At 43.3% G+C, this 25048-nt stretch overlaps 1 protein-coding gene across 1 annotated transcript; it reads left to right on the top strand.

Moving 5' to 3' along the window:
* Nucleotides 1-3274: 3274 nt before the first annotated feature.
* pnpla7b (patatin-like phospholipase domain containing 7b) lies at nucleotides 3275-23225 on the top strand. Its single transcript, XM_083783707.1, has 23 exons — nucleotides 3275-3319; nucleotides 4341-4414; nucleotides 5071-5232; nucleotides 6157-6234; nucleotides 7916-8121; nucleotides 8350-8481; nucleotides 8901-9024; nucleotides 10120-10309; nucleotides 10936-11085; nucleotides 11335-11398; nucleotides 11525-11693; nucleotides 13339-13521; nucleotides 15411-15529; nucleotides 16914-17070; nucleotides 17758-17874; nucleotides 18538-18607; nucleotides 19310-19426; nucleotides 19540-19688; nucleotides 19788-19940; nucleotides 20515-20637; nucleotides 20776-20857; nucleotides 21311-21450; nucleotides 22043-23225. The coding sequence occupies exons 1-23, from the start codon at nucleotides 3295-3297 to the stop codon at nucleotides 22106-22108; spliced, it is 2850 nt and encodes a 949-aa protein (XP_083639833.1). The 5' UTR covers nucleotides 3275-3294; the 3' UTR covers nucleotides 22109-23225.
* Nucleotides 23226-25048: the final 1823 nt, after the last annotated feature.

The following is a 25048-nucleotide window of genomic DNA, read 5'->3' as shown; positions in this document are numbered from 1 at the left end:
TCTTTCTCCTACTTTTTATGGTTATTTCTTTAAACCATTCTGACCTGAGATCAGATTCATACGAGGATTCCACTGGACACACACTGGTCTGATGAACCCATTCTGACCTGAGATCAGATTCATACGAGGTTTCCACTGGACACACACTGGTCTGATGAACCCATTCTGACCTGAGATCAGATTCTAGAAATGTCAGTTGCTCTTCGATTTTTCAAAAATAGCAGACCTACAAGCTCGTAGCGCGCCACTCGGTGGCGCGCTACGAGCTTGTAGATCTGCTATTTTTCAATAGCTAAAGCATAACATGATGCTAACACCAAAATGGGTTCCCGTTCAGAATGGATTAATATGTTATTACCGTACATAATAATAATAATAATAATAATACATAAATAAAAAATACTTGGGCAAATTAGTAGCCCATACCTTTGCAGGATCAAGTGTGCATAATTTGCAATGTTTTCACCCCATTCTTAACTGGTTTGTTAAACAAGTGCGAGGTAGCCTAGGATCATTTAGTCTTCGGTGACATCATGTTTTAGAGACATTTGGTCGTGTGTATGCGTGCGTGTGTTTGTGTGTGCGTGCGCTCCAGCCTTGAGGCCTCATCCTGTTTAGCCTGTTCTTAGTAGTAAAGTCAGGAGGTTAAAACAAACCGAGACTGGAGACAATGTTTACACTTTACTCTTCAGATGTCTTACTACATTTTCAGACAAAAATAAATAATACATGCATTCTATTAACCCATTCTGACCTGAGATCATATTCATACGAGGTTTCCACGGGACACACACTGGTCTGATGAACCCATTCTGACCTGAGATCAGATTCTAAAAATGTCAGTCGCTCTTCAATTTAAAAAAAAATAGCAGACCTACAAGCTCGTATCGCGCCACTCGGTGGCGCGATATGAGCTTGTAGATCTGCTATTTTTCAATAGCTAAAGCATAACATGATGCCAACACCAAAATGGGTGCGTTTTCAATAGCTAAAGCATAACATGATGCCAACACCAAAATGGGTGCGTTTTCAATAGCTAAAGCACGACATGATGCCAACACCAAAATGGGTGCGTTTTCAATAGCTAAAGCACGACATGATGCCAACACCAAAATGGGTGCGTTTTCAATAGCTAAAGCACGACATGATGCCAACACCAAAATGGGTGCGTTTTCAATAGCTAAAGCACGACATGACGCCAACACCAAAATGGGTGCGTTTTCAATAGCTAAAGCACGACATGATGCCAACACCAAAATGGGTGCGTTTTCAATAGCTAAAGCACGACATGATGCCAACACCAAAATGGGTGCGTTTTCAATAGCTAAAGCACGACATGATGCCAACACCAAAATGGGTGCGTTTTCAATAGCTAAAGCACGACATGATGCCAACACCAAAATGGGTGCGTTTTCAATAGCTAAAGCACGACATGATGCCAACACCAAAATGGGTGCGTTTTCAATAGCTAAAGCACGACATGATGCCAACACCAAAATGGGTGCGTTTTCAATAGCTAAAGCACGACATGATGCCAACACCAAAATGGGTGCGTTTTCAATAGCTAAAGCACGACATGATGCCAACACCAAAATGGGTGCGTTTTCAATAGCTAAAGCACGACATGATGCCAACACCAAAATGGGTGCGTTTTCAATAGCTAAAGCACGACATGATGCCAACACCAAAATGGGTGCGTTTTCAATAGCTAAAGCACGACATGATGCCAACACCAAAATGGGTGCGTTTTCAATAGCTAAAGCACGACATGATGCCAACACCAAAATGGGTGCGTTTTCAATAGCTAAAGCACGACATGATGCCAACACCAAAATGGGTGCGTTTTCAATAGCTAAAGCACGACATGATGCAAACACCAAAATGGGTGCGTTTTCAATAGCTAAAGCACGACATGATGCCAACACCAAAATGGGTGCGTTTTCAATAGCTAAAGCACGACATGATGCCAACACCAAAATGGGTGCGTTTTCAATAGCTAAAGCACGACATGATGCCAACACCAAAATGGGTGCGTTTTCAATAGCTAAAGCACGACATGATGCCAACACCAAAATGGGTGCGTTTTCAATAGCTAAAGCACGACATGATGCCAACACCAAAATGGGTGCGTTTTCAATAGCTAAAGCACGACATGATGCCAACACCAAAATGGGTGCGTTTTCAATAGCTAAAGCACGACATGATGCCAACACCAAAATGGGTGCGTTTTCAATAGCTAAAGCACGACATGATGCTAACACCAAAATGGGTTCCCGTTCCGAATGGGTTAAATTGTATTGTTGAGATGCACTGTGACGAGTAGATATGATTTACCTCGGTGGTACAGCTTTGTTCTGTTTTACCTTTACCTTCCTATATCTTGTTAATGAGAAATGTGGCCTCGGTGACCTAAGTGCTGTTTTGTTGTAAATATAGGCTTGGCCGCACTGAACGCACTGGCAGGTATGGCTCCTCGTCTGAGCAGTCACATGATGACTCGGAGAGGCGCGAGAGACGCGACAGGGACCAGGAACGCAGTCACGACTCACGGCGCTCCGGAGAGGACCGACAGGACAGGCGGAGTGACCGCCACGAAGGAGAACGCCGCAGCAGCCGAGACAGTCCGGAGGTAATGTCACTGGGAATAATATCACTAATCATTAAGCCATTCTGACCTGAGATCAGATTCATACAAGGTTTCCACTGGACAGACATTGGTCTGATTAACCCATTATGACCTGAGATCAGATTCTAAAAATGTCAGTCGTTCTTTCAAAAATAGCAGACCTACAAGCTCGTAGCGCGCCACTCGGTGGCGCGCTATGAGCTTGTAGATCTGCTATTTTTCAATAGCTAAAGCATAACATGATGCCAACACCAAAATGGGTTCCCGTTCAGAATGGGTTAACATTGTATTTCTATCTACAGTATTTACCACTGTACAACTGTATTTAAGTACAATGTTTTATTTTTTTCCTTTTTTTCTTTTTTTTCTTTTTTTCTTTTTTTCTTTTTTACTTTACTGGAGCATTTCCATCATCACCAATTCACTCATTCAATTGTAGAGCTGCTATCTTGGCCTCACCTGGTTCACAGCTGGTTTGAATGTCTTTGATGAAGTTGCATTTGCTCACGTCTCTGCAGGCCCTACTCTGCTCCTGACAAGTGACAGTATCAAACAGCGACTGGGCTCCGCTGTCTTTTTGATAAGTTCTCAGACTGATTAGTGGTTGTTCTTTTTTTTTTTTTACGTGACATCACAACGTTCCAGAACGCAGGAAGTTTCTTCGATCTATGTCTACCCCCATGGCTGATACAGGTACTGTATATACAGCCCCATGGCTGATACAGGTACTGTATACAACCCCATGGCTGATACAGGTACTGTATACAGCCCCATGGCTGATACAGGTACTGTATACAGCCCCATGGCTGATACAGGTACTGTATACAACCCCATGGCTGATACAGGTACTGTATATACAACCCCATGGCTGATACAGGTACTGTATACACCCCCATGGCTGATACAGGTACTGTATACAACCCCATGGCTGATACAGGTACGCACCATGATGATGCAACCACAAATCACTTCAATATCGGATCAGGACATCAAATCTAATTCAACAATATCCTTAAAATTCTTTACTGCTTGTCTTTCTTATGTTGTTCTTCCACTAGGAGACAGGTATGATTAAAGCACTGATATTCGGCATAATGATTATCTTGAAGATTATGAATCTGGATCAAAACAATGTCAAATGTTTTGTATTTCTGGGACAAAATGTGGCTGAATTTATAGGATTTCAAAATCTGATCCGATTAGCTAGCTAGGGATGAAAATGTTTTGAACTCTTGGGCAGACAGTTGGTTTATCACGTACCCACAGCGTCGTTTAGTAACATAGAACGCAGCGGCTGTGACGGCCATGTTCGACCCGGCCGGTTCCTCTTCCTTCCACATCAAGGTTGCTCACAGTGACAGTTCAGTGTGCCATTTTGGCTCGCGCTGATGGCAGGTCATAAACTGTAGCAGTCCTACAGCTAACAACAGGTATCAGCCCTGGGACTGATAATAACATAATATCAGTTATTATGCCCTTCTCAGTCCTTTTATCACTCCCCACCCCTAGGGGAAATTATGGTTGGTTATGTGATACGACTCGGTTGTACTGTGCATGGTGAAAAGGCCCTCTAAATAAAAATAAAACCAAACAATATTCTGACTGAACTGTGAACATTCATTTAATCTTTTATAGTTTAACATTATTGGGACAAATATCAGTCTGCTGAATGATCAGCATGGATGGTGAATGGTTACTGTGTTTGTTCTTCCAGGTGATACGTCAGCTCATCTCAACAAGCCAACAGTTACTATGGAGGAGACACTGCCTACAAGCTTCGTCCAAAAGGTCTGTGAGTTCAAAGGCTTATGACCGTACCACAGCCTTGCTGATGTACAGGTCTATACAGGACCATTTTCACCAAAGTAGCAATATTAGCTGACCTACAAACTCAAAACGTGCCACGATGCCGGCCATGCAATGCGTTGTGAATTTGTAGATCTGGTATTTAGCAAATAGTTGTATAAATATAGATAATTATATTGTGACTAAATAATAACTATTGTGACTAAATAATATCTATTGGATGACAGGTTATTTTATTTTCCATTTTGTGAAAAGTAATGGTTTTGGACGTACAACGTTTCTATCTCAGCAAAGTAATGCTGTATTCTGGGTCCTGACTTCATGAACACTGCTAAAATGCAGTGTGAAGGTGACATTTGATATATTGGATACAGAACTTAAAACCGTTTAAAAAAATGGAAAAGTGCTACACTAATGAACTCATTATTAGTATAAAAGCATCCATCAAATGATACACAGCCAACTAAGAACCGATGCCTCACGCAAAATGAGTAAAAGAAGAAATGTAGTCACACACGGTTATTAGGAAAATAAATAACTTTTTAACGTCTTAAAAGCTTCTAACTTCAACTGTCCCAACCATAGACGGAAATGACTTGACCAGTGATCATGTCTTACTTTCTCTCATAACCCCTCAGTCCGCCAGGAAGAAAAGCGTGACTATGGTGGATGTCCCGTCTGCTGTGTACCACTACAGTGAACCTGGAGGAGGATACGCCAACCACCACAGCCACTATAACAGGGTCAGCGCCATCTTCCAAGCTGCCAAGAGGGACCTGTTACAGGTCATCCAACTGCAGGTACTGTGTGGCCTGGGTCTGTTTCTGCATACTGAATTACAGACGTGTATCTTTAAAACCTGTTAAACCCCAGGGGGGTAAAGGGGGTAAATCCGCAACATCAGAGTTGGAACCAGAGACCAATTGGGTCTCCATTGCTCAGAGGTGGACAGACGCTGCCCCCGCCGGTGGGAGCAATGGGGCTTAAGAGGTTTTAAGCACTTGAACCCTAGCATCCATATTCTGGGGGAGGGGAACATTCGGCGTAAAATAGCATGTCTACAACTATCTTCTACAACACCTTCACAACACTTTCATTCTAGAAATGTTTTTGTTTGCTGAATATTGTGACTGTGATTGATTGAAATACACCTGGTTTTCCCCCCAGTGGATTATCACGGTCAATACCGTCTTCCACTGCAGTCTGAAAACACGCATATTCAGTCGGTTGGTCTGTCGGTCGACCCATTGTCCTCTGCAGCTGATTGGGGTCGCATTCTGGTCACACGCTATTGAGCAGCCTAAAGGGCCATTCACACTGAGCAGTATAACTGTAGCCGGCCAGCTGTGTTGTTGAGCAGCCTGCACCACTCAGTTCACACGAGTGTGATTATTTTTGTAGTTTTCTTGCTTTTTGATGCTGGTTATGTTACGCAGATGCACAATGTTGTACATGTGTAACACATACTGTATGCTATGTATGTTATTTAGGTAGGTGTATGCCGCTTTCTTTACCACAGACGCTACATGTTGTTTGTTATTAAGACAGATAGACTAGGTTATGTTTACCTGCTATCCTAATGACTTTGTAGCATCAACTTGTTTTCTAATTACTCTTCACTTAACTGATTATTGACTCATGCAGCTTATTTCAGTCTTGTCGTTTGTAAGTCACTCTGTATATGAGCATCCATTGATTTTGTAAATGTTATGATCTTCTTTTAGGATCCAAATCTGCTGGAGGGCAGAGTCAATATACGTCAGGTGAAAGCTGGCTGTCTGTTGGCCAATCAAGGAGACCAGGTCAGTCTTGTCTTTTGAGGTGTCACAGACCATTGCTTTTCTTTATTTATGTAATGTTTTCACTTTTTGGGGGCTAACCATATTCCTTAACAATTATAAACTTGACGTGCCTATTTTGGGCAGTTTATAATAGTCAAAAACATAGCTCAGCTTGTATAGCGGCTATTTTGACTATTTGTCGTTTTAGAGCTTAACCCATTAAAACCGGGACAGCATCTTTGTCATTTTATACTTTAGCTAATCAAAATACCAGATCTACAAGCTCATAGCGTGTCACTTCGTGCCGCATTATGAGCTTTTAGATCTGCTATATCAATAAATGCACCAAGTCTCTGTGTACATGTGTATGTCTGTAATCCACGTAAGTCGAGAACCCCACCTACTTCAAATTCGACACACGCGTTCACAGTTCACACCCCCACAGGGAGTGCAGTGCCCGGTGTCGAGTAGAGACTGACACGGGAGTGGATTTCCAATCCTGTCCTGTCCCAATCCTGGACCAGGGTAAAAAAAAAAATCCTGTCCTGTCCCACTCCTGTAGAATGACTCCTGATCCCATCCCGCTCCCACTCGAGATGACTCCCACTCCCATCCCGCTCCTGTTTTTTTTGTTTTTTTAATACCGCATTGTGCTAACGCAAGTCAAAAGAGCGTTGTCTCACTGAAAGATGACTACAAATATGGGTGCTTCTGTTCTTTTGGTTGGCGCCACGACCAGCTGAAAATGATCATTATGATTCTAGATAGATGACATTCCCGCTCCTGCACGCTCCTGTTGACTTTCATTCCCGTCCCGTCCCGATCCTGGGATTAATAAAAATGTTAATCCCATCCCACGGGATTCCCGCGGGACCCACGGGACCCACGGGAATCCTGACAAAATGTCACTCTCTAGTGTCGAGTCCTTCGGATAGGCAGTTGTCCAGAACCAGCACAAAAGCCTCTGCACCCCTATTATAGGGATGTCCGATATTGACTTTTTTACAGATATCCGATATCCCGTAATGACTCCTAATTTCCGATACCGATATCAACCAATATGAACCGATATATACTTTTTCCAGTGGTGGAAAAAGTACTCAAAATATTTACTTAAGTAAAAGTATAAATACTGCAATATAGAAATACTCGTTACAAGCAAATTCAACATGTACTTGAATAAAAGTACAAAAGTATTGGTATCAAAATGTACTTGAAGTACCAAAAGTAAAAGTACTCATTATGCTGAATGTCTCATTCAAGTTTTCAAATGTATAAAAATAATTTGAAAATAGCAGACCTACAAGCTCACAATGTGTCGCAATACACTGTGAGCTTGTAGATCTGCTATTTTCAAATGGCCGAAATATAGGGCTGAAGTATAATGTATGATTTGTAATAATAATAAAAGTAACTAGAACTGCACTCTGTCAAGTGCCTACTTGCTTATGGCCTACTACCGCTACAAACTGTCAAATCTCAGCTTCTCTGTGAAAGAACGTTTGAAATATTGAATTATTAGGTTACTACGCACCTAGTTTTTGGAGGTAAAAAAGGAGTATTGTTAAGTATGGTAAGAGACGGCTTAATAGTTAATATTTAAGCTTTTCAGAAAACAGTTTATTTAGAAGACATGTGTAGACTCGGGTCTTAAATGGGCTAAGTGGTTCATCTCTGCATCTCATGTCTGTATGGTACCCAGGATGTGAGCGTGGCCTTCGTGATCTCGGGGCTGCTCCATGTGTACCAGCGTATGATCGACCGCGAGGAGGACTCCCTGCTGTTTGTGGCCCACCCAGGGGAGATAGTGGGCCACCTGGCCGTGCTGACCGGAGAGCCTCTCATCTTCAGTGTCAAAGCACAGAGGGACTGCACGTTCCTCTCCATCTCAAAGGCCCACTTCTATGAGTAGGTGTTTGCATGAAAGGTGTGCGTCAATGGCGACCACATGCACAGCCATGCATATTGCATACTATAGAAGAAGTAGCCCATGGACACTTAACGATGTCAAATAATGGCAATTATGACAATACTGAGCCTAGCACATCTGCCTTCTGTGTGTGTGTGTGTGTGTGTGTGTGTGTCTGTGTGTGTGTGTGTGTGTGTGTGTGTGTGTGTGTGTGTGCACGTGCGCAGAATCTTACGTGAGGAGCCCAGGATAGTGTTGAACTTTGCCCATACAGTGGTGAAGAGGGTGTCGTCCTTCGTCAGACAGATTGACTTTGCTCTGGACTGGATGGCTGTGGAGGCTGGCAGGGCCGTCTACAGGTAGTTATGGAACTCTACCTACAGTAGTACAGTAGAAACCTTTTACGGATCTATTCGGTTCCATTTCCAAACTTTCAGAACGAACAACTTAAGTCCTATATGCAAAAATAGTGGATCTGTAAATTCACAACTTGTTGGATTGTGACATGTTGTAAGCTTGTAGATCCAAATAAATCCTATAATAACATGCCCAAAATAGAGACACTACCGTACCGTACATACCTCATTCCTCATAGACTTTTCAAAAAGTATTTATTTAAAGACGTTTACGCTGCGGACAAAGCCAACTCGAGTTGTGAGAATAAACACAATGTTTTGGGCCAAACAAATAATTAGAAAGAAGGAAAAAACGTCAGGTTACAACACCTTTTTGGTTGTTTTTCTTCTTTGTAAACTGTAGCACTCAAATGTCCCCTCAGACAGGGAGAAAAGTCGGACAGCACCTTCATCGTTCTCAGCGGCCGGCTGCGCTCTGTCATTGCAAAGGATGATGGGAAGAAAGAGCTGACAGGGGAGTATGGTCGTGGAGACCTCATTGGTGTGGTGAGTCCAAAATAAGTGGGTGATTTGATTTGATTTGATTTGACAAATGGTACAATCCAGGACCTATTAAATGACTAAAACATTATCTAACCAATCTGTACGGTAGAGTATGTTATTACAATATCATTAGTACAACTGCAGTTGTTGGAGGTGGTCTCCCTATACTCTTCCATTGAGAAATGTACACCCTGGTGTTGGTGGGTAGGACTGACCTACTGACTGATCATTAGTGAAGTTATTTGAAGAGGGGAGAGGAGACGGCGACAACAGACTTAAAACTTATGGACTGTATATAAAATGGTGGCATTTCTTCCTCAGCCTAGTGTGAATATGTATATTTTGGAAGCCAATTTTAGCCAAGCAGAATGGAATATGAGAAATCAAATTTGGATAAAATCTGAGGGAGTAATATAAAAAAAATGTTTTACATAAGTCAGCCTCCTGGTGGCGCTATAAAAAGCAGATGTGAAATACAGGGCAAAGGTTTTTCCTTGGCCTCTCGGGAGTGTGCAACTGTGCATACAAAGTTTTACACAGATCGGTGCAGTTATAGGTAAAACATGAATAGGCCATTTATAGCACCACCATGAGGCTGATTTGAGAATTGTCAAGTGGCATTTCTTCCTCTGCCTAGTGGGAATGTGCGTGCAAAATGTCAGGGAAATCACACAATGTGTTCATGATTTGCGGCATTTTGTTAGCCAATCATGAAAAATCTGAAAGACCCGTTTCGTTTAATGGCTATAGAGTGCAAAACATACTCTCCCCATGCCTTCGGCTTGGTGGAAGCAATAAATAAACAGATGTGACAGCAGCTAGTGTTTTGGTCCCCTATTAGGGCAAAGTCACTTTTGAATTGAAGAAGATATGCTTGATTATCAGCTAGCATAATTTACATTTATCAAGTATGTGTGGGAATCCATTGGGAAAACTATTTCCACTGTGTTCTTTATTGAGCTGCTTTCTATTATAATATGAAACGACAAATAGAAAAAATTGCAGCTCTACAATCTCAATGCATCACGTGATGCTATTTTAGCAAATTGAACACTGGCTATTTATTTCCATGTCTTACTAGAATTGTCCATTGTCCAGGTTGAGGCTCTGACCCACATGAACCGGGCCACCACGGTGCATGCCGTCAGGGACTCTGAGCTGGCCAAGCTCCCTGAGGGGGCTCTCAACTCCATCAAGAGACGCTATCCTCAGGTAGTCACCAGACTCATCCACCTGCTGGGACAGAAGATCCTCGGTAACATGCAACAGGTCAACGGACCATTGGCAGGTACACATGGCACTTGCAAGTAGGCCTATGTTTTGACTTCTTACAGTGGCTCAGGAGGTAGAGCGGCCGTCCTTGAAATGGGAAGGTTCCCAGCTTGGATCCCCGACTCCTCCTGGCTATGTGCTGTGTGTCCTTGTGTCCTATGTGTCCTTGTGTCCTATGTGTCCTTGTGTCCTATGTGCTGTGTGTCCTTGAGCAAGACACTGTGCCGCCTAAACTGCTCCCGATGAGCAGGTCGGTGCCTTGCATGGTTTCCTTTGCCATCAGTATGTGAATGTATGTGGAATCCATTGTGAAGCGCTTTGGAGAAAGGCACTATATGAATGCAATGTGTGTGTGTGTGTGTGTGTGTGTGTGTGTGTGTGTGTGTTTTGTGTGTGTGTGTGTGTGTGCGTGTGTGCGTGCGTGCGTGCGTGTGTGTGAGTGACTTACTGTATTTTACTGGTAAGATAAATATAGGTGCTCTCCCTTGGCTCAAATACCATGACTTTTGGATTTTATTCTTGAGTGATTATTGGTCTGATTGGTCATCAGACATGTGCAGTAAGTGGCTCCACTGCTTGCAGCTAATCTGCCCAGTGTGCACGGCACGGCATGCACTGACATTCTCCTGGCGTCCCGTCCAGCTCGCGGCCTGGGCCTCCACACCCCCGGCAGCAAATGGGATGCAGGGAACCCAGTGTCCAACCTGGCGACTGTCACCATCCTACCCGTGTCCGACGAGGTGCCACTCACCGCATTCACTCTGGAGCTGCAGCACGCGCTCAGTGGCATCGGTACGTCCTGTACAGAGCAGAGTGACGCATTGACATTGTATTTCTATCTACAGTATTTACCACTGTACAACTGTATTTAAGTACAATGTTGAGTTTTTTTTTTTTTTTTTTTTTTTTTTTTTTTTTTTTACTTTACTGGAGCATTTCCATCATCACCAATTCAATTGTAGAGCTGCTATCTTGGCCTCACCTGGTTCACAGCTGGTTTGAATGTCTTTGATGAAGTTGCATTTGCTCACGTCTCTGCAGGCCCTACTCTGCTCCTGACAAGTGACAGTATCAAACAGCGACTGGGCTCCGCTGCCTTGGACAGGTCGGAATTTGCCTTGCAACATGTGAAATTATCAGTTGACACAATACACAATGATGAAACTGAAATTTGAATTGTATAGTACCTCTGCTGGCCAACAGAAGTCATGCCAAACCTATCCCTGTGTAGTGTCCATGAGTACCGTTTGTCCAGTTGGCTGGGACAGCAGGAGGACATCCACCGTATTGTCTTGTACCAGTCGGACCCCACCCTGACGCCCTGGACCCAGCGCTGCATCAGACAGGCCGACTGCATCATCATTGTGGGACTCGGAGAACAAGAGCCCACCGTGGGGGAGGTGAGGCCAAAGAACTGTATGTGATTTGACTTTAGATGATGAAACAACCACATTGTCTTATTTTCAATCATTTCAAATCAGTTACCCTGTAATATTAGTATAATAATAATATAATAATATTCATGCTGAACCTTGTTAGTCCGTTTAGTAAATGGACTGTAGTGGAATATGCCCGACTCTGTCTCTCTCTGTCTGCCAGATACACATTCTGGCATTCCACCTACCCCTTAAAGGTATATTCAGTGATTTCACTTAATTCAAATATCACTTATTTTTTTGTTTTGTTGTGATAATCCTCCCTACTATAGAGTGTGCTGGAGTTCCTCCCTGTCCCCAGTTAACCCCTGGGGGTCAAAAAACCTTAGGTTTCGTTTTTGACTCTCTATCCTGATTGGACGAAAGGCTGGGTCCCACAGCCAAAAACGAAACCTACGGTTTTTTGAGTGAAATCACTGAATATACCTTTAAGAGATGTGCACCTAAATGCCTCATCTTATTCATGTTTCCATCTGCATAAAGGCTGCTTGCCTGAAGCATAATATTGTGGCTAATAAGTGTGTGATTGGTCTACTCTACAGTACATGTGATTATTTGGCACTAGATTACTTTGTAATTAGGCTAATCAGGATAAGCAGCTATTAGAGATAATTAATGAAATACCGAAACACTATTTAGTCGTAGTCGTATTATGATTAGGATTAGTGCCATTTGATTGATGTAACGCGGCACAAATTAATCCCTTTCTGCACCTGTGAAGATGGAGTATCCGCGGTACCCAGCGTAAATACCAACAACTGGGTAAGCAGGATGTTGCTGGATATAGTGCATGCATCACATGGACTGCTACATACATAGAGGCTGAACCCCTGTAAAAACAAAGCCTGCTCTCGAGTACTTTGCAAATCTTGTTTTCTGTACTCTATACCAGTGGCTCTCAAAGTAGGGTCCGGTGTTGACCCCCAGGGTTCCTTGAGGGGTCTCCAAATAGACCCATAAGAAGTTGGTAAACTTCTTGTGGGACATACCCCTGCCCACAAAGTTGTCTCCTGTGCTCCACACAACAAGTACAACGTGGAAGTGACTTGCCCTCTCTTCTTTTTATTTATTTTTTGATTCTTACTTACTTATTCATTAACCACTTAAATGGTAGCCTCGGAAACCCAGACGTTTTTATTTCCAGGGAGAAAAGAAAAAAGTCTGGGGCCGAGTCCACTTCAATACGGCATACAGTAGCGCAAACGTCACTCACTCTCTGCTGATTTCTGATCGTCTGCACCTTTGTTAAATTGACACACGTACACACACACACACACACACACACACACACTCCTCTCTCTCTCTCTGTCGCTCTAATTAATTAGTCTCATGTCGCGCAGCTGCGTCTAGATTCTCCCGCGGATCCTGCCTATGCCATAGAAAGCATAGGTGGACCCCAGGCTACTTAAATGGTAAAACCTTATGTAATTTGCATTTAATAATGACATACCCACAAATAAGTATGGCATAGTTAATGTCTTTAATTATATTGGTCCCAGTTTTTAATACGGCGCCATACCTGTGTGTGTGTGTGTGTGTGTGTGTGTGTGTGTGTGTGTGTGTGTGTGTGTGTGTGTGTGTGTGTGCGTGCGTGTGCGTGCGCGTGCAGCTGGAGCGCATGCTGGAGGGCAGTGCGGTGCGAGCTCAGAAGCAGCTGGTGCTGCTGCACCGCGAGGACGGTCCTCCACCCAGGGGAACAGCTGAGTGGCTCAACATGAGGAGCTGGATCTCCAGACACCTGCACCTCTCCTGCCCCCGCAGGGTGTTCTCCAGAAGGAACCTGCCCAAGCTGGTACGCAGCAGCACACACGCCATTACATACTGTAGGTTCTAACCACTTTTAAACGCTTCAATCTCAACGGACTTGAGTTAAAACTGGACACACACGCAACCGGCAGACTCCATTGGTTGTTGACATGTTATTTTTCAGAAAGTAGCCTACTAGCCTACATAGGTGCATCTTGAACTGGGCATGCTCAAGCATGTGATGGAGCTCCGAACCACTCCGACCTTCTTGAACATTTCACTCCACTCGCGTTCTCTGATGCACACATACAGTCATACATACTGTATGTCATGGCCATCAATCCTGTGGGTCCTGTCCCAAGAATAACATGCTGGAAAACACCAGTCTATCCATCAAAGTCAGAAGCCCTGACACATGGGGATTATTCGACTTCCTGGGCTGCCAACTAGTTTAACCCATTCTGACCGGGCACCCATTTTGGTGTCGGCATCATGTCGTGCTTTAGCTATTGAAAAATAGCAGATCTACAAGCTCGTATCGCGCCACCGAGTGGCGCGATACGAGCTTGTAGGTCTGCTATTTTTTGAAAAATCGAAGAACGACTGACATTTTTAGAATCTGATCTCAGGTCAGAATGGGTTCGTCAGACCAGCGTGTGTCCGGCGGAAACCTCGTATGAATCTGATCTCAGGTCAGAATGGGTTAACATTTCATACAACCACAGCAAACCACCGTGTCACTGAGCATTTTGTAGAATGCACTGGCCTATTTAGATATCGCTACACTGCTTGGAGTGCATGGAGTTTTGCGTGACTCAGTGTTCTTTTAAGGTAAAAGCAAGCAAAGATTAAGTGTTTGTATTAGAAGTACGCCTCATTCCCATGAATCCCACCAGACACCCTCCATGCAAGTGTACTCTTGACTCGGACCTATGTTGTTAGTTAGCAGAGATACACACAATAAGATAAACCATAATAGTAATAATAATAGTGTCCGGGTAGCTCAGTCGGTGTAGAGCTCTCGCCTTTGGACCCAAGTTCATGTGTTTGATTGCTTTGTGTGTGAGCATTCAGGTTGGTAGTTTTGATTTCAGCCAAGGGTAGCAGTCTACAACAGAATGATGCTGTCTTTTTGGATTTGTGTTCTCATCTGCTGCATTATCAAATATGAATTGATGTGGGTTTATTGCCTCCACTGGTGCATAAGAGCACACATTGAATATGTTCACCCACCGGGGACATATATACGATAGCCCTGGTTGCTGTCATTTGCTTTGAATGCTTTCTCGTACTTGCATGGAGTATGTGTGTTAAGGCTGCTTTAGAGCAAGGCTTATGGTTGGACGTATGGTTGCTAAAGCAATGAACCTTAGGTCGCAGTTAACTATGTAATCGTACATTTCCCGTCAGTGTGTTGGTCGGGGTGAGAGAGCATGTGACATCACGTGACATCATCAGGGATGGAGATCCCTGATGTCATCAATATTGACCAGCAACTCTACATCTGACCTCAAACCCTTAGATCTCCATATATGGAGCTGACCGGTTCTGACATTCCATTATGTTGATCCTTCCCCATCCATCCTTCCTCTTCGATGTCTCCCTTTTGACTGATACCTGTCCATTTGTACTCTAGACGGTTAGAAGTTATTAGTGCAGCCGTTCTCAACAGGCCCGAGTTCTCAACAGGCCCGAAAATTAAGATCTGACCCCCCATGCCAAAGCGCCAGCGCTCGCCCAGCAGTCTGTTGTCACCCAGGTGTATGCGTGCACGTGACCTCGCCCTTCAGGGATCTTACTGGTACAGTATGCAAGGGTAATTATAAAGAGTGTGTGTGTGTGTGTGTGTGTGTGTGCGTGTGTGTGCGTGTGTGTGTGTGTGTGTGTGTGTGTGTGTGCGTGCGTGCGTGCGTGTGTGTGTGCGTGTGTTTTCAGAGAGAGATGTACCAACGTGTGTTTGAGAAGCCTCCAGATCGTCACTCAGACTTCTCCCGCCTGGCCCGTGTTTTGACGGGAAACTGTATCGCTTTAGTTCTGGGTGGAGGAGGTGCCAGGTACTGCGATGTTACACACACATAGTCACATACACACACACACACCCTGGCAAAATGCATGCTAAGTTCACTACACTACGTATTTGTCGCTGTTCCTTTTCTTACTGTGTATCTGTGTTCATTATTTGTTTGTATGTCTCTCGCTTGTCGGTCTCTGCCTTCTGATATTCTCTCTCTGTCTGTAAGTAAGTCTGTTAGTACAGTCTGTCTGTCTGTGCATTTTTTTCCTCTCCCATCATTGCACTGGCTTGTCTTGGAGCCTTGACAAGGTGCGTACTCTTGTCATATACACACTTGAAAGTATTGTTAATATAATATATACAATAATATATAAGTATAAATTATAGACATACTGCTACTATATGCTATACCTCTTTCTCAGGAAATGCTGTTTTTATCCAGAGTTCTGTCAGTTCCGTGCCCCTGTGTATCACAGCGTACCGAGCAGGGCTGAGGGCATACATACTGACCGCAATTATTGATTTACTGGGTTTTCTTCCCACCTGGAGCAACCATGTTTAAAAATGTATTTACTGTACCCATGGTACTATGAAGTGCTTTAGTGAAAGCAACAACCAACTGTCAGGTGTGATGCAATCTGATGTCTCTGATGGTTCCATTAGGGTCAGCCATGCTAATAATGTATATGCTCCTCTGGGTACTATACTGTAAGAATCATCCACCAAATCATATCATTGCTCTCGGGCAGAAACCTCGTAGTTCTGCAAATGAGTGCCCTCTTTTATACTTCATCAAATAGACGATCTACAAAGGTCACTAGTGCAATGCGTGTGCATTTTTGAAACATTTTGGCATGCTCAAAATAGAGCGTCGCAGTCCCGCCGAGAGAGACCCGGAAAAGAAATCCCCGTTCATTTTCCTCATAGACTTTTCAGAAAGTATTTATTTAAAGACGTTTACGCCGCGGACAAAGCCAACTCTTGTCGTGACAAATCATGACAACAAACACAGTTTTTCGGGGCAAACAAAGAATTAGAAAGTAGAAAAAAACGGCAGGTTACAACACTTTTTTTTGTTGTTATTTGTAATTATTTGTTTGGTCCAAAATATTGTGTGTGTTGGCTTCGTACGGCGCTTAAAAGGTCTTTAAATAAATACGTTTTGAAATGCCTATGGGAAAAATGCATTGGGATTCATTTCCTGGGCCTGGCGTCGTCATGAAAGGGGGCGGGACTGCGACGCTCTAGGGAGGCCACATTGAAAGAGTTTTTGTTTGAATAATAACTACAGTGGGTCTATTAGAAGTTAGAACACAGGTTAGTGTTTCCATTTCCTGAAAAGTAACGGTTTCGGACATACAGGTTTCTCCCCGACAACGAGGATACTGTATGTGACATTGCCTAACAGATGTGTGTCATTTCAGAGGCTGCTCACAGGTTGGCATCTTGCGGGCACTGAACGAGGCAGGCATCCCTGTTGACATGGTGGGTGGAACCTCCATCGGCTCCTTCATGGGAGCGCTGTATGCCGAGGACAGAAGCACTAGTCGCATGAAGGTCCGGGCTCGTGAGTGGGCCATGGTGGGTGAATATTATATTATATATTATATTATATATATATATATAGTGGGCCATGGTGGGTGAATATTATACAAACCATTTTGTTGGTCTGTTATTTTCTACGTGTGACACCATCACTAGGTCAGCGGTCCGGGCCATCAATTAGGGCTTACACAGGACTCGTCTTAACCCATTTAGGATGGGAACCCCTTTTTGGGTTCTTGTTGCTACAGTAATGTATATAGTTACCGTAGTAACATAACATTTCTCTGATGATCTACATTCTACAAGGTGACAACATTGCAACATGTTGTGAACCTGTAGCTAGGCTATTTTCGCGGGGACCGCATGTAATTCCGACGGAGCATTAGTCGGACATGCGTCCGCAAGTCGGACATGCGCTGCTCCCGTGCTTGCGGTTAGGGTTAGGTTAGGGTTTGAGGTGGGTTGTCGGACCAATGACTAGTCTGAACTACGTACTGCAACCATTAACGCTGGTTGCTACTCCTTCCAGTACATCCTGGATTTGAATCTAGCCCGTGTTGCTCCTGAAGTGGGCACAGTATGTTTAACATGGAGACCACTACCCAGATTGACATATCACTCCCATACCAAAAGACGTGTTGTCTTCATAGACCTGTATACCTTATTATAATATAGCCCATAAGTTGTGTATTAGTTGACATAGATTGTTCTTTCCAACCTCAGGATATGACATCTATCTTCAAGAAGCTTCTAGACCTGACCTACCCAGTCACCTCCATGTTCTCTGGAGCTTCCTTCAACTCCAGCATCAGCTCTGTCTTCAAGGGGAAACAGATAGAGGTGACACATTCTATGATGATGTTGTACCACTGTTAAACATGGTGATTTATTTTACACAGAGACACAAGATGACAGATATTCTTTCTCAGTTCAGTTTTAAATCCATTATGACAGTTCACCTTTTTCTTGTCATTGTGATTAGACAAGGTTTTTATGCAACAAAAGTATGTGATGTGACTTCACATTGTATGTTAAAAAAAAAATAATAATAATAAGCAAACATAATACTTACATTAGTGTCTTTTACCCGCTGACCAAAGCCAGTGAAAAATAAATCATAATAATAATCAAACATAATACTTCCATTAGTGTCTTTTACCCACTGACCAAACCCAGTGAAAATAAATAATAATAATAATCAAACATAATACTTCCATTAGTGTCTTTTACCCACTGACCAAACCCAGTGAAAATAAATAATAATAATAATCAAACATAATACTTCCATTAGTGTATTTTACCCACTGACCAAACCCAGTAAAAATAAATAATAATAATAATCAAACATAATACTTCCATTAGTGTATTTTACCCACTGACCAAAGCCAGTGAAAATAAATAATAATAATAATCAAACATAATACTTCCATTAGTGTCTTTTACCCACTGACCAAAGCCAGTGAAAAATGTTTTAAACCTGCTTTCCTTTCTGTCTCTAAACAGGACCTGTGGATCCCTTACTTTAACATAACAACGGATATCACAGCCTCCTCCATGAGAGTTCATACCGATGGTCTGTCTGTCTCTGAAAAGACTCTTTATATATATTATATCACAGCCTCCTCCATGAGAGTTCATACCGATGGTCTGTCTGTCTCTGAAAAGACGCCCCACACTACTCTTTGATCATATTTCATACTTATTTTGTAAACATAATGTCCACACAGTGCTTTGTTTGAATGTATAGAGGGTGTGTATACTTGTGAACATCCCACATAGTCTTTGTATGTTTGTTTAACCAATTTAGAATTTTAGAGTTAAAAACATTCACTTTGAATTTTCAAAGATTTGCGCCACATTTTTATGGTTTTTCAAAAATAGCATACCTACAAGCTCGTGGCGTGCTATGAGCTTGTAGATCTGCTATTTTTCAATAGCTAAATTATAACATAATGTTTAACCCATTCTGAACGGGCACCCATTTTGGTGTCAGCATCATGTTATGCTTTAGCTATTTAAAAATAGCAGATCTACAAGCTCATATCGCGCCACCGAGTGGCGCGATACGAGCTTGTAGGTCTGCTATTTTTGAAAAATCGAAGAGCGACTGACATTTCTAGAATCTGATCTCGGGTCAGAATGGGTTAATCAGACCAGTGTGTGTCCAGTGGAAACCTCGTATGAATCTGATCTCAGGTCAGAATGGTTTAAGGTCTGCCTGTGTACATTGTCCTGGTCATGTGACATGTCATAACATCCTGATGATGGCCTACAGGTTCACTGTGGAGGTACGTTCGAAGCAGCATGTCCCTGTCTGGCTACCTGCCTCCTCTCTGTGACCCCAAAGACGGCCATCTACTCATGGACGGGGGCTATATCAACAACCTACCTGGTCAGTAATGTCATACAGTAGACAGACAGTAGGTGTATCCTCCTTTTGCAGTTTGACCAACAACCAGATTAATTTGTAAACGTGTCCTGGCCTTCCCCTGCCCGTCTCTATAGCGGATGTGGCACGCTCAATGGGTGCCAAGGTTGTGATCGCCATCGACGTGGGCAGCCAGGACGAAACCAACCTCACTAACTACGGAGACTATCTCAGTGGCTGGTGGTTGCTATGGAAACGTTTCAATCCCCTTGCCGAGAGAGTTAAAGTGAGTTTTGCATAATAAACGAAGGCTCCTAATTGTTTTACTTTTGTTGTCTTGTCTTATAACGCAATATCTTCATATTCCCCAACACCTAACTGACAGGTGCTGAACATGGCTGAGATCCAGACACGCCTTGCCTATGTTTGCTGTGTTCGGCAGCTGGAGGTGGTCAAGGGTAGTGAGTACTGCGAGTACATCCGGCCACCCATCGACCGCTACGGCACACTGGAGTTTGGCAAGTTTGATGAGATTTCAGTGAGTGTCCCTCTGATCACTGTGGGGGAAGGTGCATGGTGCCCTCTTAACACAAGCTCCCAGTTGGGTGAAATAATTGTACTCGTTTCTGATGCGGTTTCACTTAACAACCCGATCGCCCTGGACAAAGTTCACCGTCCTTTCAATTAGTAACGCCCAGCGCCCAGGATGAAGATTGATCAAAAAGACGGAGGTTGTTGATATCAAAACCGATCGCATCGCTCCACAGTCTGGGAGCGCCTGTTGCGCAACACTTGATGTTGCGCAACAGTGGGACGTCATCGAAAATGTTCCCCCCCCCCTGTTTAGCAGACAAGACCGAAAATCTTAAAACATTAATAACTCTTGATCTAAATCATAACGTCTAATTCTAAGCAAAGATTATGTGTTAAGACGGCCCACCGCGGTCCCGCCGCTAGTCGCGGTAGATTTAATCATACCTCCCGTTATTGTCGATTGAAACTGATATTTCTGCACGTCTGAGAACAGGAAATGAAGATGTCCATATCCATACAGTCAGCATCCCTGTGAGTCTCCCATCTGTCTCCCTAATCCTGGCTCATTGTTCCTGCAGGAGGTGGGCTACCAGCATGGGAAGACGCTGTTTGATGTGTGGCAGCGCAGCGGGGTGGTGGGCAAGATGCTAAAGGACAGGCAGCAGGAAGAATTCCAGAAGACTAAAAGCCAAAGGGGCAACGTGAGTCATTTCTGAATGAACAAGAAAGAACATGTTTTTGTGGTAGATCTCTCCTTTCTCTGTTGCCAATCAATTAAATTGATAAGTTCGGTTAACAGTTTTTCATTACTAAATTGATTGTCATTGTGTGTCTTTCAGGTCACTTGTCCAAATGCTTCCTTCACTGATCTTGCAGAAATCGTGTCAAGAATCGAGCCAGTCAAACGTGACGTGGTGAATGGTTAGTGATCATTGAAATAGCTACCTGAAAATATAGTTTCCAAAACACTACAAAAGATTGCATCATTCTCTTTTTTTTTTTAATCAGTCAAGGACTTATCTGATATCTTTTTAAACGTACTTATGTCTTAATCCTCTTTATGGCCATCTTGCAAAAAAAGGGTGGTGCGCTTGATCGCTGTGTTTTCGGCTCATCGTTTGTGAATGTCACTTCTTTTACAAATGACGTATACTACTGTATGTCATTTTGAAATACAGCTATTCAAATGATTAATTTGAATAGACACAAGACAGAATACTATGCAGTAAGCAGTACGCACATTTACCCATTCCTGGCTATTTTCCTTATTCTTGCACTATGTAATTGTATATAACTGTGTTGCCAGTCCCTCTGTGTACAAGCATCAACTACAGTATATGCCTCCTGTGTAAATGTAATGTTAACTGCCTGCAGAGGAAGTCTCTGATGAGTACCAGACAGACTATGAGTACCAGACAGACTATGACGAGGAGATGGCAGAGAGCGCCCTGTCAGACTTGGACATGTCCAACCCATGCACAGAGGGGGAGGAAACCGCTGACACTGCAGAGACTGTAAGTATCAAAGTCAAAGGAAGGGCAATCTGCTTCTGCTATTATTTGGTTATTGGTGCTGCTGACAGTTGTATAAACTGAGAATGACCAATGAGTATAAGGGGAGGAAGAGGCACTGTCGGATATGTTTGATCTGGCCAGGGATGCACATTTTAAAATGATTGAAATAAAATGATGAAATAAAATCTGTCCATGATCAAATGACATTCAAGTGCAGTGCAATATACTAAATTACAAAAGGCTGTCAACATTAATCCATAAGCCTCTCGTGCACCGAACATAGCTCACCTATAAACTGACAACGATTTTTTTTTTTTTCTTTTTTTTTTAGATAATTAAACTTGTTGAAAGTTCTCATCTAACGACATGCTCAAAATAGTGGTGTCTGGTTGAAAGTAGTCTCTCGAGGCAGACAGCAGATTCAAAGGAAAAGAGGCCGCTGTTTTACCTTTGTTTGCCGATGGGTTCCCATATTGGGTTGAAAGTGTTAAATAAGCGACACAAATAACAGTTTTTGCTGACCCCCCGAACCCCTCCCCCCACCACCTGATACTCTCCTGACTGCTGACTTTACTGTACCTGTTTTTCTCAGGATGATGACATTCAGATCCGGCGGCGACATCGGACAAAGACTGACTCAGACAGCACTGGTCCATGATATCCATCACACCGACTGTCAGACAGGCATGTCTAGACCAGTGGCTCCCAACCTTTTGTGGATCGTGGCCCACTTGAAAATGCGGCCCACCCATTTGTGGGTCGCATGCATTCTCAGAGCGAGTTTATTTTAATGATCAAATATCAGTCGATTGTGTTCCAGCTTGGACCAATGGAACTAACGTAGTAGTATACGATAAGTTCCTATTCGATTTTTTTAATATATATAAATTAATGATATTTTGCCATTACAAGCTTAGGCCCTCATTTATCAATTGAGTGTAAAATCTGCCCCAAATTCGAGTGTAGGTTTCGTAGTACACCCACTTCGCCACGGCATTTATAAAGTGATCGCAAACAGCTGATCCTTCCTTAATTTCGTTCCGACGTTAATAAATGTGACGGCTGAAATCTATCTGGCACGCCCTGTGAAATCAAGCCGAACAAAGTCAATAAAAACGTTTCCCTCTCATACACACACACAGACGCACGCACACGCAACACCTGCATGAATTAAATAGAGCTGTAGGCCTATCCGGTCTGTTTCTCCTCTCGCCTCGCTTGCCTTGCTGCCCGCCTCACCCACCCACACACATGCACGCACATATCGCAACTTAATTGCAAGCAATTGTCACTGTGTGTCACCAGTGTATAGGGTCCATTGGCCCAGTCAGTTTAGAGCTGGCCCAGTTTAACTTCGAGCCTTGTGCATGCAAATTTCTGGTTAGTAAACCACAGCATGCAAGCCACTTTGGGCGGCGGTGGCTCAGGGGTAGAGTGCCTGGATGGCAACCGTAAGGTTGCCAGTTCGAACCCGGGCTCCCCCAGAGTTACTGTCGAAGTGTCCTTGAGCAAGACACTGAACCCCTAATTGCTCCCGATGTGCTAGTTGGTGCCTTGCATGGTTTCCGCTGCCATCGGTGTATGAATGGGTGAATGTAATGCACAATCTCTGTAAAGCGCCTTGGATAAAGGCGCTATATAAATGCACCATTTACCATTTACCATTTTAATGGTCCCCCAAACCGTTCACACTTCACACCTATCGGCCGGGGATGCGCTGCACCCCCCCCCCCCCCCCCATGCTAATTTGCCCAGTCAATCATTTGATCCACCCAACGGCCTGCTGTGTGTTGTTAGTTGTAGCCTATATTAAATGATTAAAGTATTTATTAATTTAATATAGCCTACAACAATATATTAGCAACATCTCCTCCTCTCCTGTGCTGTCTGTCTGTCTCTATCACTGTGGTCCGTTCATGACACCGTGAACATGCACGTTTATGACGATCTATTTAGATTACCTCGCTAGTCGCTGCAGTGGCTGGGCTGTCAACTGTCAATATGAATGTGCAGCCTAAACCAGCCTCATGCACTGGCACTGGCGGGCTGGCAGCCTGGCTGGGTTAGCCTACCTATCTCCGATGTGGTCCCCTGCATTTGCACTGGCACGCCGGCACGGCACATTTGGCATTCGAGCGACACGTCGAGTTTATCCTTAAAACGACGACATGTAACATCGAGAAAGACATGGCTGTAGATTGCACTATAGCCTACCCGTTGGTTGGTAGACTTGACTATAGCTGCAGCACTGCAAATGCCTCTCGATCCATGTCATGGAAGTTAACTATTCCAGGGGGGGGGGGGGGGGGGGGGGGGGCACCAGTATGCGCTCATGCAAAACACTGTTTAAATGGCTTAAGCATCTAACTTGCAATATTGTTTTTAATTGCACGATTTTAATTGCTTGCACACTTGGAAATATTCTACCAATTTCATATGACGTGCCTTTACAAAATATATTTTATTAGTTTTATACATTTTAGGAGTGAAAACATATGTTGCCTGTGACAGCATGTCAGCAGTTCAGATAATGCTGCTCCGCTTGTGTACGACAGAAAAACAGCCGGGGACAAAGCCTACGACAGCTCCCGAACGTTTTTGTCCTGGCTCACGTTCAAGTTCAAGGTTTTGCGGAAATGATAAATGCCGGAAATTGCGGGAATTCCAGCGTGCACCCATATTTTGGCGTACGCCGCTTTGATAAATGAGGGCCTTAGTTTTTTTTTGCAATTCTTTGAGGGCACACTTGCAATGAACTGACGAGTCACGGCCCACCAGTAGGCCCCAGCCCACAGGTTGGGAATCGCTGGTCTACTACACTTTTCAATGCAATATGTCACTGTGTAACACTGTAACAGTAACACTGTGTTACTGTTACAGTACAATATGTCACTGTGTAACACTGTAACAGTAACACTGTGTTACTGTTACAGTACAATATGTCACTGTGTAACACTGTAACAGTAACACTGTGTTACTGTTGGTGACTGAACTTTGGCCTTGCACTACTACGTTTACAAGCCATACATTTTTTACTCTTCTACCTATAGTAACATAGGTGTACTCTTCTACTTAGTAACACATCATGTCTGTAGCCTTTTTAATGTTGAGCAATATACTGTAAAACGACCCGTAGCAACTTGATCAATACCGTTTTATGTCATTAATATCGGATAATCAGAGCTATAATTTCTATTGTTATGCTATGAGTAGTGTAAGGCATTATACTTAACACTGCTTACTGTACAGTACCTTGTATAGCAATGTACATGGAGTTATTCTCATGCAAGCCATTCAATGCAAATGTCTGCTGTGGTACCTTGTGGCCATGCTGGTCAAAGATCGGCTCCTAATGTACTAATTGTTGATTGATTAGTAGTTGTTGGGAAATTGTTATTAAGTTATTCATTTTAGTTCAGAGTTTGAGTCACGCACATTCAATGTACTGTAGCTGTTATGGGAATAAGCATTAATTTGCTTGACCTGTCTGTGTATGTTTAGTAATGTTGTTAGTGTACTGTAGACTATTGCAGAATGTAAAAAAAAAAGCAACAAACAAAACAACAAAAACAACAACATAGTTTGCCTTTAAAAAGTG

Source organism: Protomyctophum parallelum, assembly GCF_964188405.1.
Source record: "Protomyctophum parallelum genome assembly, chromosome: 15".
Taxonomy (NCBI): Eukaryota; Metazoa; Chordata; class Actinopteri; order Myctophiformes; family Myctophidae; genus Protomyctophum; species Protomyctophum parallelum.
Note: the sequence above shows the minus strand (reverse complement) of the source record. Positions and strands in the feature narration are given on the sequence as shown.

Coding starts and splice junctions, on each gene's coding strand:
- pnpla7b (XM_083783707.1), top strand. CDS start 3,295: ATGTCTACCCCCATGGCTGATACAG. Junction 3,320..4,340: donor TACCCCCATGGCTGATACAG/GTACTGTATATA, acceptor TTGTTCTTCCAG/GTGATACGTCAGCTCATCTC. Junction 18,608..19,309: donor CATGAGAGTTCATACCGATG/GTCTGTCTGTCT, acceptor GATGGCCTACAG/GTTCACTGTGGAGGTACGTT.